We start from the raw sequence: 16280 nt of genomic DNA, 5'->3' as shown, positions 1-16280 counted from the left end.
GTGACAGCCACGTGCTTGCTCCCCAGCTCAGGAATCGGTAACATTCCTCATTTCAGGGGGACCAGCAGCTACTCACACAGGCACCCCGATCACTGAGACACTCAGATTGTTTTCCAGGGATCCTACGGAGCTTACCTAGAATTTGTTTTTCATGTAGAAAAAAAGAATGACCTAACATAGCTAGGCTGCATCAAATACTTGTTAAATTACCTGGTGTTGTCTCCCATTATTTTGCAGAGAAATGGTGCCCTGCTTGGAAACCATGTCAATCATGTTAATAGTGATAGGAGAGATTCCCTTCAGCAGACCAATACCACCCACCGTCCCCTGCATGTCCAAAGGCCTTCAGTTCCACCTGCAAGTGATACTGAGAAACCGCTGTTTCCTCCAGCAGGAAATTCGGTGTGTCATAACCATCATAACCATAATTCCATAGGAAAGCAAGTTCCCAGCTCAACAAATGCCAATCTCAATAATGCCAATATGTGCAAAGCTGCCCCAGGAAAGCGGCCCAGCATTGGGAACCTTGAGCTTGTGTCTGAAAACGGGCATCATTCCTTCCACAAGCATGGCCGTGAGCCTCACAGAAGGTGCAGTATTAAAAGGTAACATTTCAAACGGGTTTGCACTTGGTAATGTAGTGTCGGCCCCCGGCGGGTCTTGCCTACTCCATCTCCAGCAGAGGCGGGGGATTCCCTGTGGGCGTTTCCATGAGCACCTGTGAGTGCCCTCAGATCCCAGCTTCTTCCGGCACTGGCCATGTGATGGTCCCAAAGGATAAAGGGCCACAGGCCAGCCTGCAGCCTGCCCCTTAACACAGCATCTGCAAACTCGACCTTCTCCACCTGTCCCAGTCTAAGGGACAGGGATTGGCAAACTTGTTCTGTAATGGGCCAGAGTGTAAACATTTTATTTTTTCTTTTCTGTGTCTATAATCAACTTTATTTTAATATAATCTAAACACATATCATTTAGAAAATACCAAGAAAAATTTATGTACAAGAGTTGATGCTATCACATTTGGACAAAGCTGGCAAGTTCCTGCTACGAGCATATCCCAGGAGATACCACTGAGGAAACCTAATATATTGGAGTAGATGCTGTGGCATTTGGCCCATAGTTTGATGGCCCTCAGGGTTAACCTGAAGTTGTCAATGTTTGATACTAGATGTAGAACATCTCGTAAAACCATTTCATTGATTTGCAGCGCAATCAAAACCCTGCAATCATTAAGACTTCTTATACACATGTAAATTTTTAAGCAGGCTGTCATGTTTTAAGTCCAAGTTTCCTAGAATAGTCTGCAGTGCTAACGTTTTAGTGGTGGAGCACACGCAGTCTCTACTGTGACTACTCACCTATGCTGTCGTAGCAAGAAGGCTGCCATGGATAGTACAGAGACACGTGTGTGCAACTGCGTCCTGATAAAGCTTTCTTTGTGGACAGTAAAGTGCCAGCTTCATATAGTCACATGCAATGAACTACTTTTCTTCCTTTGATTTTGTTTCAGTCCTTTCAGTTCAGTTCAGTCGCTCGGTCGTGTCTGATTCTTTGCAACCCCATGGACTGCAGCACGCCAGTCCTTTAAGCCTAGCTTGTGGGTCATAGAGAAACAGATGACGGCCTATATTTGGCCTGGGAATCACAGTTTGCTGAGTCCAGCTCTGGGGAGTAACTTGATATATCTATCCTTTGTGTAAAGTTTGCTGGAAATATTTTAACTTTTATTTTCTCCCTCCCTCCCACGTTATGCCTTTCCTGGATAGAACCCGCTATTATGAAACTTACATTAGGTATGTGCTTGTTGCCTGTGTTTATGTGTTAAATGCTGTGTGTTCTCGGTGGGACCAGAGGGCCTCTCCAGTGCTGGGAGGTGACCGTGCCCTGGGAGCCAGCTTGCCATAGTGTAGTGGTCTGGCCCCGGGCTGTGGATGCAGAGCTTTCAGATCCGGATCTGCAGAGACTGGGTTACCACCATCCAGGGGCCCACATTCCCATGCCATGTGCCCACAGCTGTAGCCCCACAGGCCTCAGTGCAGTGCTGGGGGAGCAGGCCTGTGGAGCTGGGCAGTCGTTCTGTTCTGTGGGGTTGAGCCTTTTGTGGGGGCTTTGTGAAAGCATGACCTCTCCCCTCCCGATGAGCAGGGCCTTCTCCTTCATCTCCCTACGTGCAGAGGACCCTGCTCCCTGTGTGTGGAGCCCAGTGGGCTTGTGGGCGGGATGGCCACTGTGTTCAGGGTGGGGACGAGCCACCTCCTGGTTTACTGATCATCAAGGGGGAAGTCAGTGGGGCTGGAGGAGGGTGGGAGAGAGTGAAGAGCTTGGAGGACCCATGGTCTTCTGTTTGGAGAGCAGCGACAGCTCAGCACCTGGCTGGCTGTGCTGAGGGCCGAGGCCAGGACCTCTGGGTTTCAGGGCGTCATCACATGTCGCCCTGGGGCAGGGCCGTCTTTGGAAAATGCAACGAGTGTTGTCCAGGAGTCTCTCTCCCCGGGACACAGGACATAAAGCTCCTGTCGGCCTTCCTGGGTCAGGGGCTCCAGGCTCCGACATCACCCTGGGCCCGGTGCCTCTGCCTCCCAGGGACCCAAGCAGGCGGCCTGGGAGCCCATCGCTCCAGGTCTCCAGGGTTGTTCTCTTGTTCCTTTCCCAAACTACATCTATTCTGTTGGTTCCCAGGTAGGCCTCTGAGGGTAGTGGTTTGGTGCTAGCATCAGCAAGGCACCGAGAGAGAAACCCGTTCCTGGTATATATGTGTATACACATACACTCACCACACACACCCACACAGTTCCCCCCACACATACACCCCCCACACCCTAGACACACACACTCTACACACACTCTCCCCACACCCCCACCCACAACACACACACACCCCTCCACACAGGCGTGCGCACACCTAGCCACATGCACGCACACACACACCCCACCACTGCCAGAGGCAGCAGCAGAGTCCAGCTGCCCGGCCGCTCAGCCCCTGTCTCCCCACTGCAGGTCTGACTCGGGAGATGAGCAGTTCCCGACGATTTGCCGGGAGGACCCGGAGATACACGGCTACTTCAGGGACCCCCGCTGCCCGGGGGAGCAGGAGTATTTCAGCAGCGAGGAGTGCTATGAGGATGATAGCTCGCCCACAGGGAGCAGGTGAGGGCCCCATCACCCCGGGGACTGTCCTGGCAGCAGGGGCACAGTCCCCAGGCCGGAGAGTGGTGGAGTGGAGGCCGGTTTCCACCAGGAGCCCGTGAGGCTTTAGTGAACGTGTCAGAAATGAGAGCCTTGCTGAAGGCTGAGAGCTCTGGACTGGACTCATGAGCCCAGAGCTTGGGTTGGGTTTCATGAACAGCTCTGCTTCTCGCTCCCATCAAGGCGGGGGGGGTCTCTCCTGGAGGTGAGGGGACGAGAGGTCAGAGGGGCATCACTCAACAGGTGAGCCTCCTGGTCTTCTGTCCTGAAGAAGGCGTGGGTGGGGTAAAGTGGGCATTTGCTGTAGGACACGTGTGGATAGCAGGTGGTATAGGCGCACAAAGGCCATCCACCTCTTCCCTGTGGACTGCATCTCACCGTGAATGGGGCCCATCGAAGTGGACGTGTTTGTGCGGCAAGGTCCCTTCTGACCTCTGGGATGGTGTTAAATGCCAGCCTTGTGCTCCAGGCCGGCCACAGCCAGACCCTCCCTCCCCCTGCTCTCCACCCTGTCCTCCTGTGGGCCTCGGGATGCCTGACTTTGGGAACCACTGGTTCTGAGCCAACTACATTCTCAGTTTCCTTCTTCAGGGCTGTGGCTTGGAGCATGACCATGCCTTGGATGCTCTTCCCCACCTCCGCTGGCCTGACCCCACCCCTGCAAGAGCCTGCTGCTCCCTTTCCCGACTGGAACTGAAAGGACCTCTACCCCTAGAGCTCACAGCCCACCCCGAGCCCTGTTTTCCAGCACTAACCTTCTCTAGCCTGCATTAGAGTTCTGTGTGCATGGGGTATTGGCTCTGCTCCCTGAGAGTGGGGAATGTGCTTCATGCATTTTCTTGTCCCAGGCGCCCCCCTCCCGCCACCACCTAGCCACAGGCAGCTCCTCGGGAGAGGGTTCTCTGGGAGAAAGTCAGGCTAGTCCAGCCTGCAAGGCATCCGCAGTCCACATCTGAGCCGGGACTGAGACCGCCCAGGGAGGGAGAGCATCAGCACCTTGCTCCTCACAGGCCTGCCCTCCTGAGCGTTCCTGTAGCAGCCCTTGTCCTCCATCTAGAATCTCATGTGGAGCCGAGGGCTGCGTTCTCAGCTGGTCCTGGTGTGTCCAAGGAGGTGGGAGCGGACTATGGACGTGGGCTTGTTAACTGGGTTCTCACGTGCCCCCTGCTCTCTCTCCTGGCCTTCTCGGCCACCAGGCAAAGCTACGGCTGCGGCTACTATAACCGACACCCAGGCAGCAGTTTGGACTTCGAGCGGCCTCGAGGCTACCATCACCCCCAAAGCTGCTCAGAGGACGATGACTCGCCTGTTGGCTACGATTCCCGGAGGTCTCCGAGGAGACGCCTACTACCTCCCACCCCTACATGTGAGGCCAGATTTTTTGTTTGGGATCCAGGCTCACAGAGGGTAGTGTGTGTGTCTGCCTGCCCCAGTCCGGGGGGTGGGCCGGACATGGTCAGGGGCCTTCAGTCCTCAACACCAGCCCCCCGGGTGGAGAGGCTGTTGGTTTTTCTTCCTCACCCACGTGGACGCGCTCCAGCGCTGAGAACAGAGAAGGCCCCTTGGTTGCAGTTCGTAGCACTTGATGAGGGGCTTTCTGGGTGCGTCATTGTTGTGTTTGAGCTTGGGGTCTGCCCTGATGGGTAGGCAAGTCCTGCACCATGGTGTTGACAGGCTCACTCCCCAGATGGGGTCATGGGCCCTCCAAGGGCAGAGGATGGATCCTCCTGCTGAGTAGGCTTGCACCCAGGCCTCCTACCAAGGCCTAGGCCTCTGAGGGCACCTGAGCGTTTATGCTGCCGATGCCTCCTCCTGTCTCACCTCCCTGCCCTCTTCCCCCCAACCTTTCCCTTGGTCTGCCAGTGCCCCTGCTGTGGCCTTAGTAGTGACCGCTAGGGTGGGCACTCCCATCCCCGGGCCAGGGAATCCCATCCCGGAGAGAAGTGGCAGGGGCCGGCTGGTTTTCGGGTACACGTGGCATCACCAGTACTGTCAAGAGAGCTGGGTCACCCCCGGTGAGGACCGTGGGCTGGGGAAAGTCATAGCAGCGGCTCCTGCCGTCTCCTGGCTGGGCAGCTTGATTTTGGACATTTTGATGGTGGTTAAAGAATATCCGCTTCAGGCTTGGCTGAGGAAGGAGGTGTATTTTGGGGTAGGACTCTAATCAGTCACCAGAAATGAATGAGATGCATCAGCTCTGAGTCTGCCGTCTACGTGCGTAGTAACAAGCACAGTTGGGTGGTGCCCAGGCCTGCCTCTCTCCAGCTGTCATCGCCCTGCGGGCGCGTGCAGCCAGACCCATATCCATGGTTAATATTTAATCTCACAACCCCAAACACAAGCTGCTGAGGAGAGCAGTGCTGGGCTCCGTCAGTCCTGGATGACGCCTGTGCGGGCGGGGCTGAGCCCCGGGCCCTGTGGGTTCCACCGCCCTCCTGTGACCACCTTTTCTCCCTTGGGTGGTCATGATCGTCTCCACCGTTCACAGGTGCTGCCTCCGTGAATCAAGGACCCTGAGTGGGCAACTGGCTGCCCTCTTTATATATAAGCGTGAATAGGTGAAATGCATTATATTTGCTCTCCTGCCCATGTATTCAGATCTCGGGCAGGGAGACCAATGGAACGCCTGTGTGTTCAGCTCCAGAGGGGTTGCTCCCTGCATTAGAGCTGGTTGTGCAGAGCAAATAAGATGACAGATGTAGGTAGATCCATTTTCAAAACTGAAAAGCGCTCTCTGAATGATGGCGGTGGTAGTTTTCCTTTGCTTGAGCCTCTCGTCCCACCACCTGACCCAGGAGGGAGCTAGACATGGTGCTAACCTGGGAAGCCTGTCCTTCTCTTGGAACACTTGAGTTTGGCCCCAGGCAGCATGTGGGAGGAAGGCCGTCTGGAGCGGATGGCGTGTCTGTGTCCCCCAGAAGCAGCTAGACCAGGAGGCCCAGCAGGCTGCATGGTGAACACCGGGCCTGTGAGACAGGCTGGCTGTCGTGGGTCTCCCGCCCCATTGAGCAGTGGCTGGCATGGGCTCTCTCGTCTCCGTGCACTTTTGGAGCCAGGCCCCCAGCAAGCGGCCTCTGCAGCTTCATGTGCCTCCCAGGATGCCTGCGGGGGCTCTCCAGGCTGGTCCCTGGAGTTTTCCAGTGCAAGAGTCAGGGGTGTGTAGAGTTGTGCTGGGGCAGGATAAATGCCCCGTGAGCTTAGAAAGCAGAGCTCCAGAAAGGAAAGTTGAGGTGACTCAGTTCTGCCTTGCAGGTCACTGGTAAGGAGGTGTCCTGGGGAGCCCTCTGGCCTGTGCATGGGGACCCAGAACTTAGACATCTCCTGGGCCTGGCACCCTGGGGAGCCTCGAGCCTGGATCACCTTGTCATCTCTCAGCCTGTCTAGAAGCCTCTGTTTGGAGTGGCTGCTAACAGAACGTGCATAGGTGCTCAGTCATGTCTGACTCTGTGCGACCCCATGGGCTGTAGCCCACCAGGTTCCTCTGTCCATGGGATTTCCCAGGCAAGAATACTGGAGTGGGTTCACATTTCCTTCTCCAGGGGATCTTCCTGACCCAAGGATCGAACTCGTGTCTCCTGTGTCTCCTGCACTGGCAGGCAGATTCTTTACCACTGCGCCACCTGGGAAGCCTGTTGACTATTAAGGACAACTAGCCACATTCTTTACAGTTCACGGTGTCCTTTTCTGTGTGTTCTGTCTTCCTGGCTAGGGAAGCTGGGTCTCTGCCCCACAAGGGGATCTGCCTGTTATCTGGTTGAGCTGTTAGGGCAGGTAGCAGGCAGAAGGGTGACCACAGCCTGGGAGCACCCACAGGACACTCCAGCCCCAGAGACACTCAGGAAGAGGAGGACAGGCAGTCGGCAGGCATCTGTGGGTTCTCCAGTGAGGTCATCATGTACTTGACCTGAGACTCTGTGTCCCTGGCACATGCAGGGCCAGGGCCTCGAGTCAGAGCATGGCCCTCTGGCTCCTCCTGAGAGAACATGTGTCGGGGCTGAGACATTAACTTGCTCTTTTTGGAGACACCCCTCGGTCGGGTTGCTTTTTCCTCCTGAAGTCCTGAGACAGCCCCCAGCCCCACCACCATGCCTTGCACTTTTCTCTGGACGCCTTGCTTGCTTCCTCCTGGGCCCCCTGCCGGACGTCCAGGTGGGCCGCCCAGACCCCCAGAGCCCGGGGCCTGACAGCTGGTTTCACCGTCACGCGTGTGCTTCACTCCTCAGCCCACCGCAGGTCCTCCTTCAACTTCGAGTGCCTGCGCCGGCAGAGCAGCCAGGAGGAGGTGCCGCCGTCCCCTGCCTTCTCGCCCCGCACGGCCCTGCCGCTGCACCTGATGCAGCAACAGGTGAGCTGCCCCCTGCCCCAGGGAAGCTCCAGGGAGGGGACCCCCAGTGTCCGGAACACATAAACACTAGCTGCCGCTTCAGAGTTTCTGTTCAGGTCTTTCTGCCAACCTTGTCCCTTTTTGCCTTCCATTTTTTACATTAATTGCTGTGTCCTGCTCTGTCCTGGATGGAGAACAAACTTTGGGAAGGCCCCAGGCATCCCATGCCACACACCAAGTAGGCATGGGGATCCCCGCAGACTTGTGTGTGCCTCCCCTGGATGGTCCTGGCTTCTGACTTGGCCACAGGCCTGTGCCTTTCACAAACCTGGCCTCATTGTCCCCTGTGCCCCTTGTAGGGAAGGATGCAGGGCAGGCCTGTCATGGCACCGCTGTAGGTGGAAGAAGCAGGCTTGTACCCGGTGGTGCTTCAGAGCAGAGTGCCGGCTACAGACGAGTTGCCCGAGAGAGAACCAACCCATTTCTCTGTGAGCGCTGGGCGCCGTCAGCTTGTCCTAGATGCACTTGCCTAGTCAAACCCAGAGTCATCCAGGTGGCGTGTTTGTACTCCACGACTTGTGTGTTGTCTTCATGCTTCTAAGCAATTTCACGAATAGCTAATTCCCACCTGGGGATCAGGAGATATATTATGGATTATGGGGCAAAAGAAAATAGTCTGCTAGACAGCCAAGTTTTTACAGCCAGTTCATTGAGTTACTCAGAGTGCTGTATCCTTCTGAAGCCCCTCTAAACCAGGGCCTTGAGCCTGGCCTGTGCTGAGGGCACCCAAGGCCGGGACCCCTGAGGACCTCACCCCACTTCCTCTGTCTCCTCAGATCATGGCAGTCGCCGGCCTAGATTCCAGTAAAGCCCAGAAGTACTCGCCAAGCCACTCTACCCGGTCGTGGGCCACCCCGCCGGCCACGCCGTCATATCGGGACTGGACGCCGTGCTATACTCCACTGATCCAGGTCGAGCGGCCGGAGGCCCCAGACCAGGTCAACGGCAGCCTGCCGTCCCTGCACCGCAGCTCGTGGTACACGGACGAGCCCAGCGTCTCCTATCGGACGTTCACACCAGCCAGCCTGACCGTCCCCAGCAGCTTCCACAACAAGAACAGCGACAAGCAGAGGAGCGCGGACAGCCTGGTGGAGGCAGTGAGTGTGGCCGCAAAGTCTGCACGGGAGGGACGGTGGCACCGGGGAGCTGCTCCTGAGGGCGGGTCGGCTCCGGAGCCAGGATGCCTGCTTCTGAACCTGGACAACCGCCCACTTCTTAGCAGCAAAGATGCTACTTAAAGCACAAGTATAAAAACACCATGCCAGGCACCAGGGACTGGCATGCTGCAGTCCATGGGGTCGCAGGAGTCCGATTTGACTTAGCTACTAAATCATAGAAACACCACCCCTGCTGGGTTTCATCAGCTGGCTGCACCGAGGATTGTATATGTTAGTCCCACAAATATGACTTGTTTATTCTGAAACATTTGTCCCCCATGGGTTTCACTCTTGTTGGGCCATGTGCAGTGTTTGAGCTCCTTTAGATTCCCACTTACCTCCAGGCTTAGTTACCCTGAGTGGGGTCTTGCCAACGTGACTGGCTGGGTCCCAAAAGCACATCATGCAGTCAGTGCCTGAGGTGGTCTTTCTGTCATTCTGCATCTATGCCACTGATCCTTTTCTCTATACAGGTTCTGATATCCGAAGGCTTAGGACGGTATGCGAGGGACCCAAAGTTCGTGTCGGCGACAAAACACGAAATCGCCGATGCCTGTGACTTAACCATCGACGAGATGGAGAGTGCAGCTAGCAACCTGCTGAACGGGAACGTGCATCCCCGGGTCAACGGAGACGTGGGCCCCGTCTCACTCCGGCAAGACTACGAGCTCCAGGACTTCGGGCCTGGCTACAGCGACGAGGAGCCGGACCCCGGGAGGGACGAGGAGGACCTGGCAGATGAAATGATTTGCATCACCACCCTGTAGCCCCTCCCCGGGGAGCCGCTGATGGGCTCTGGCCTCAAGGTGGGGCGCCGGAGGGCCAGGGGGAAAAGTGCCTCGTAGTTAGGAAAATTTAGGCACTAGTGTGGAGTCCCTATTCGCAGTTAGAATTTTGTAACAAGTGATGTCATGCCTCAAGGAAGCCATATTGCTGGCAGGGGACAGCCGTGCCCCAGCTGCGTGGGCGAGGGCAGGTCCAGCCCTCCTGGAGAGGACCGGCGAGGAGGGTGGACGAGCCCTGCTGGCTTGTCTGCGGCGCTCGCCTGCCGCCCGCAGGCGCGGGGTGGGAAAGGTTTAAAGGTGATGACGATCACCATACCTGTGTCATTACCTCAGCCATCGGTCTAGCATATCAGACATTCACTGGGCCCAGCATATCCATTTTTAAACCCTCCTCCCCCCCCCAAAAAAAAAACCACACTGCTTCCTGATTCCTGTTGAGCTGTTCTGAAATACGGTGTGTACGTCAGGACCAGCCTACCAGCCGTCATCCTGGGAGGGGAAGCAGGACCCTGTAAGCAGGGTTTTCTGTGACGTGATCCCAGTTTACAGGCAGGAGAGTGTCGCTCCGACGGTCGGATTTCTGACTGTCAGGCCAAGGGCAACTGTAAACTGGAATAATACTGCACTTGCAACCAGGTAAACTTAGATACGCTAGTTTGTTTAAAAATTATAGATTTACTGTACATGACTTGTAATATACTATAATTTGTATTTGTAAAGAGATGGTCTATATTTTGTAATTATTGTACCGTATTTGAAATGCAGCAATATCCATGGGTCCTAATAACTGTAGTTCCCCACTGAAACCTAGAAACTATTAGTATTTTTACTTGGGCTATACAGAAGTATAATAGAAGAAACAGAGCCAATTCTCATTTATTCAGTGAAAAATCTTTTGGGGGTACAATCTTTAGTTCAGAAGAACTTGACACTACAGAGATTTTTCTAAAATATTTTGAGTCATTATAAATCTATCTTTACACAAGAGATTCCAGAGGACTATTTGCAGTCTTTTCTTTGGGCAGGGGTTCTGTGATTTGATATTGTAACTTTTGATCCACCATGGGTTGCAATTGTCTTTTGTTTTCCTTTAATAACCCCTCCGATGAATTCACGGCAGAGGAGGTCGAGCTGGTTACTCGGACCCTGTGGCATTCATTCACAGTCATGGTTTTCTCAGCTGCCCCACAGGATACTCTGGCATTTCTGGTGCAGAAACAATGGCAGTGGTGAATGAAGTCTCTCTGCTGTTGTCCCCCCGGGACTGGTAAGGCAGCGCGTCTGAGGAAATAAAAGAGTGCTGGGGGCTGGGGGACCGAGGGGGCAGAGGAGGCTCTTATAGGACTAGATGTCGGGGTCTGTACAGATCGTATTGCTGCCTTTTTACAAAACATTGCTGTACTGTGCGTTCTCTTTGAGGGCTTTTATATGCAACTGAATGAGGGCTGAAGTTTCACTAGAATGCACTCTCACTCCAATTGTACTTCTCGATGAAAACCCACTTTGGGATCATCAGACCCCATCAAGGCTTCCTTTTCTGTTCACAGAATCATGCCAACTTTGTCGAGTTACCGTGGCAGGGATTCCCTGCGGTCAAAAAGACTAGTAGCAGTTTTTGGTTCAAAATTTTTAAAGAATACATGACCTGTTGTTAGTTTTTTTTTTTTTTTTTTTTGTAAATAACACTTTGTTATGAAGACCTTACAAACCTCTTCTTAAAGACATTCTTACTCCAGATCCAGGCAAAAACACTTCAAGGTTTGTAAATGACTATTTCCTGACATAAATTCTTTTTTATTAAAATGCAAAATGATCTTCAGAATAAAGCTGTGTAATAATTTTATTGTATTTGGGAGCTCTGCTTGCATAGAGCTGGTGCTTGTCAGTGACAGCCTCCGGAGGAGCAGGTACTCTGTGAGGGCACTGCTGTCACAATGTAGATTTTCTCTTGTTCTTGTGGCTCCTTCGGTGCCAGTGGTAACTTAATTCCAGTTGCAGACAGCACCGTTCTCCTAAAGGGCTAACCCACGGTCACCGTCGTTTTGGACTCCATCTCTCCACTGAGTGTTGGTCTTACTGTGTGGCTTCCCATTGTTAGTCCAAAACTGTCCTACCAGGCCTGAGTTTTCTGGCATAGTCAGGAAACTCTTTGCTAGTCAGCACTTAACGTGGCATTTTTACAGACTGCACCACTCCTAATATCCGCCTGCATTACACCTGGTTCAACTGCTTGTCTGACATTAAATTTGTCTTGGTTAAGAAAAACTTCAAGTTGTAGAACATGGTTTCTTCTCTTTCAGGAAACTTTAAATGTCTCTCCTTTTTAGTTCCCCTCCTATCCCCTAAAAAAGTAGTCATCTTGGGGTCGACCCCAGGCATAGTACATAGTATCTTTCATCATGTGTTTTCCATGATGTCACAAAATGGAAACGGCAAGCAGGAACCTCGTTAACTGGGGTCTCTGTAATTTCCATCCAGACAGCTGGGCCACATAGCGCCTCCCAGCCTACTCTGAAACATTTCAGAATCAACTGGTGGTGGGGACGGGCAGCTTGTGGAGGCCCTAGAAGCTTCTTGGTGCACAGAATGTGTTTAATGTGTCTGATGGACCGCTTTATGTCTGATGCCACGCTTGTGAGAGGAACCAGAGCCGTTTATTTTGTGCTGTTTATGCGTCACAGTCCTAAGTGTCTTTGCCCATTTTATTGTTAGGATGGTGGTCAGTTTGTTCTGAAAGCTGTTAGCTTCACACAAGAGTTCCAAGCTCCTTTATTAGCCTCTCCTGACTCAGAAACAAGACTCCAGCTACGCCTTCATTTGTGGAAAAAGCTTTTATTTCTCTAAAATGATATTCCTTCTTTACTGGGGATCCAAGAGAGCAGGCAACAGAGAGAGGTGGGCCCGAGGCCCTTTCTTCCGAGCAGAGAACAGGAGTGAGCGTGGCCGTGAGGGCGCCCTGTGGGGATGGAGGCAGGAGAGGCCATGGGAGGCTGCCTGGGTCTCAAGACAGGGCCAGCAGAGAAAGGTCTGTGTGTTTTTTTCTGGTTTCTAAGAGAAAGGTGCCTAGGTATTTGACCTGAAGATAAGTTGTTCAGTGGAAATATGACATGCCCTTTGGGTGGAGGAACATGGTTTGACTAAGGAGACTCTATTTGAATTGATGGAGAAGACTCCTGCAGCCTGCACAAGGGCTGTGTTTCTAGGCGCCAGAGTCCCACTTCTGCGACCCGCCCTTTCCTGGTCACCTGCAGGCCGGCCGCTGCTCTAGCTGCGTGTCTGGCTCTGACTCCACCAGGAGGAATCCTTGGCTTCTTCAGTGGGGTCTGTGTTCCGCGACCTGCCCATCGGCACATACACCGCCTCCGTTAGGCTTTGTCAACCATTCTGGGAAATGTACGTTCTCCTGTTCGGGGGGCACTGCAGGCTTTCTGCTTAAGGGGCTTAACAGGTGTCTTCGCAGTTCCTCTAGAGGCCAAGTGCTGGCTGGTCTGCATGCCCTTTGGGTCTGCCTGACTGGCTCAGCCTCCCCGATTCCGGTCAGCACTTCCCTCCCCTCTCTGGCCTCCTCAGACAACAGCCCCCTTTCCTTCTGCAGGCGACGGTTCCTTCGTGGCACTGAACCCTTCAGACAGGAGGTGGTTAGGACACGGGCCACTGCTCCACTCTGCCCGGCCAGCCAGCACTTAGGGCTCGAGGGGGGAGCTGCCTCAGATAGAATATTCTGAGGTCTGGACCCCAGCGCAGTTTCCTGTTGGGTAAATGAAACTCACACTTTTCTCCTTTGAAACGTACCTGTGTGCGGCAGTATTGTGTGATGGTATGCCATGAGCAGGAGAGGGGCCTTGGTGCCCCACAGTACGGGCCCCGCTGACACACGCGGTTTTGCTCACCCATACATGCACACTAGCCTATTAGCTGCTGTCTCAGAGGCCGAAGGCACCAGAGAATGCAGGTCTGAATGGCCATGTCACCTGCCATGCCCACCCCAGAGGAGGTCAGTTCAGTCACAGGCCAGGAGGTGTCACTTTGTGGCCCTCAGAGTGGGGGATCGGTACCCACCGTCCTGCTGTCCTTCACCCCTGCTGGCAGCTCCCAGACCCAGAGGAGGCCTATGGGCAGGCGGGGCCTCTCTAGGAGACAGACGTCTCTTGACAGACAGAATTTTCTCTCTTGACCTTCCGCTGGAACAGAAAATAAAGACACAGGTAAGATCAATTAAGATTTTACTCAAACATTTTTAAAGGCAGGCTGGTGAGATGGCTTTCTTCTTTCCTCCTTTGTAGAAATCTTTCTCAACTGTGGGGCCTCCAGGGCACTTCAATCCCTTGTGATCTAGGGTGAAGCCTGGAATGTTCCATCTTCCTTCCCTCTGATTCTGGGTCCAGCGGGGCAGGTTTCCAAACGGGAGTTCCCTTGCTTCCTGCCAGGCAGGGGCTTCTGGATATAGTCAGAAAAATCAATCCAAAACATATCCACATGTTCATTACCTTGTAACAAGAGTCTGGATAATGCATCTCAGTTCAAAAGTAAGTTATGGGGTTGCCTTATTGAATTAGAAGAAGTTTAAAGATCAGAGATCTGTTTTAAATGTTACTTTGTCTTCCCCCCAAGCTCAAATCTTCACCAATTCATTTGTCTTTAAATCAATTGCATTTTTTTTCCCCCAGGATGGGGATCATAGCTCGATTTGACTGCTTTATCCGTCAGCCTGGCTCCCGCCTGGTCTGTTGCCGGGGACATCTGGAGAATGAGAATTAGTCAGCCGTGGCCGCTGCTCAGTCCCCGTCTCCCCAGGCTTTGTGCAGAGCAGGCTGGGGTACAGGTCTGCTCTGGGTTTCTAGGTTTCCTGGCAACAGGAAGATCTTTAAAAATGCTAAATCCTAAAACCCAAGGTAGTAAAGAGGCCCTGCAGACTCCTGAGTCCTGAAGCAAGGTCCATAATTCTGGCCTCAGGCTGATGGTGTTGGTAAGAACCGGAGCATTGTAGAGGTGGGCTACAAGCCCCTTGGAGGGACCCAGCTGAACACCAGTTCCTGTCTCCCTCTGGGGGTGAAGTCAGGAAGCAGCAGAGAAAGAAGAAGCCTGTTTCTTCCAGCAGGCAGCTTTCCCTCTGCCCAGGCATTTTGGAGGCTTGTCACACATCCCAGCTGAGCTCCATGCTCCCTCACTCCAGGCCCCCGGCGCAGCTTTGGGCCAGATGGGGAGGATGCCCCGGGCTCTGTGCAAGCTCCCTGCTCCCGGACCAGCTTGCCTCCAGATAGAGCCTGGGAAGGACCCACCGGGACCCAAGCCCCACCCGGACCCTGGAAGGCGGCAGGACCCTGGGCTGGAGAGCACTGCGGAGCACAAGACAAGGACCTGGCAGGAGTTGCCCGTTCTCCTCCAGCCTCCCTTCCCCTTTGCTGTCCTGCCAGGAGGCAGGGAGAAGGGGTCCCAGAAGGCCTGTGAGGGCACGCTGGTAAGAAAGAAGCCAGTTCACTGACCAGTACTGGTCTCATTTCTTAGGAGATTATCCAAGTCTCGGCCACTGCACTATAACATTCTAGACAGGTTCAGGGAAGTCCGTGTGGAGCAAGGGCTGTGCTGAACCTTCGCGGGCAGGGCCGACCTCAGCGCTGGGTGGCCAGGGTCCTGGGCTTATAGACCGGGACATCCTCGTCCCAGAGCGCCGGCCGCCCCTGGATGATGTCGGCTGCCTTCTCTGCGATCATGATGGTGGGGGCGTTCAGGTTGCCACTGACCACGCTGGGCATGATGGAGGCATCAACCACCCTGAGGTTTTCCACCCCGAGCACCCTGGTCTGTGGGTCCACCACTGCCGTGGGGTCGGAGGGCTGGCCCATCTTGCAGGTGCACGAGGGGTGGTAGGCACTGTCTGCCTTCGCCCGGACGAAGGCGTCTATTTCTGCATCCGACTGGACATGGCTTCCCGGCTGGAGCTCCTTTCCCCGGAATGGTGCCAGGGCTTTCTGTGCAAAAATCTCTCGGGTCAGCTTCACACAGAGACGGAAGTCTTTAATGTCGGTTTCTGTTGAGGAAAAGAAACAGATGAGACATTTCCTCTTACCATGCTGGCCCTGCTGGAAGACTCTCCACTTGGAGAGACTCAAGAAGCTGCCCAAGGGGACACAGTTCTAGGACTTGGAGGTCCAAGCCATCAGGCTACCTGTCACCTACCCAGCAGCAGTAACAGCATAACCTAGCAGAGTCCACGGAGCCCAGACAGCCTCCTAGATGGACACAGCCTGGCTGAGGACCTTCATTTCAATCAGGGATTTGAATTTCTTATCTGCAAAATGGAGATAAAGACTGCATGCCCTGCCTCTGCCACAGCATGGCTGTGAGTGCCCTGTGAGTATCCTTGGGCAAAACCTGCTGGGTAGGGGCGGCATTTTGGCTGTGCAGAGAGAGACAGGTCCATGCTTTTAGACGATGCTCCCAGGAACAGTAGGAAAAATGCTCTGTGAGCTGTCTGTACACAGCCAGAGCTCCGTGTATCTCTTGGTAGACTGTTCTGAAAGTTGCAAATCTGTGTCGAGTGCCGTCCCGGGGCCACTTCCAGTGACCCAGGGCACAGCAGCGCCGCAAGTGCAGCTTTACAGCCCAGGATAAGGGGGTAGATAGAGGACAGAATGTGACCGTGGCTCAAAAAGTAGGCTCCAGGGCTAAGATTTCAGGGCAAATATGAACCCCACAAAGGCATTCATTCATTCAATCAGTGACCCAACAAGCTCAGGTCTGGGTGAAGCAAAAGTGGCTGGGGAATTA

General features: G+C 54.0%; 2 protein-coding genes across 2 annotated transcripts in view; one reads left to right on the top strand and one right to left on the bottom strand.

The window, feature by feature from the left end:
- The window catches only part of CACNA1D (calcium voltage-gated channel subunit alpha1 D), a 344029-nt gene extending 333939 nt beyond the window's left edge, over nt 1-10090 (top strand). Inside the window, exons 42-47 of the mRNA XM_065933482.1 lie at nt 238-605; nt 2998-3147; nt 4383-4552; nt 7410-7531; nt 8347-8667; nt 9201-10090. Of these exons, the coding sequence (XP_065789554.1) occupies nt 238-605; nt 2998-3147; nt 4383-4552; nt 7410-7531; nt 8347-8667; nt 9201-9494 (1425 nt within the window). The 3' untranslated portion in view covers nt 9495-10090. The remainder of the gene's footprint in view (nt 1-237; nt 606-2997; nt 3148-4382; nt 4553-7409; nt 7532-8346; nt 8668-9200) is intronic.
- A 172-nt stretch (nt 10091-10262) lies between these two features.
- The window catches only part of CHDH (choline dehydrogenase), a 90337-nt gene continuing 84319 nt past the window's right edge, over nt 10263-16280 (bottom strand). Inside the window, exon 8 of the mRNA XM_065933483.1 lies at nt 10263-15540. Coding sequence (XP_065789555.1) covers nt 15122-15540 — 419 coding nt within the window. The 3' untranslated portion in view covers nt 10263-15121. The remainder of the gene's footprint in view (nt 15541-16280) is intronic.

Source organism: Muntiacus reevesi, chromosome 4 (assembly GCF_963930625.1).
Source record: "Muntiacus reevesi chromosome 4, mMunRee1.1, whole genome shotgun sequence".
NCBI classification, from domain to species: Eukaryota; Metazoa; Chordata; class Mammalia; order Artiodactyla; family Cervidae; genus Muntiacus; species Muntiacus reevesi.
Note: the sequence above shows the minus strand (reverse complement) of the source record. Positions and strands in the feature narration are given on the sequence as shown.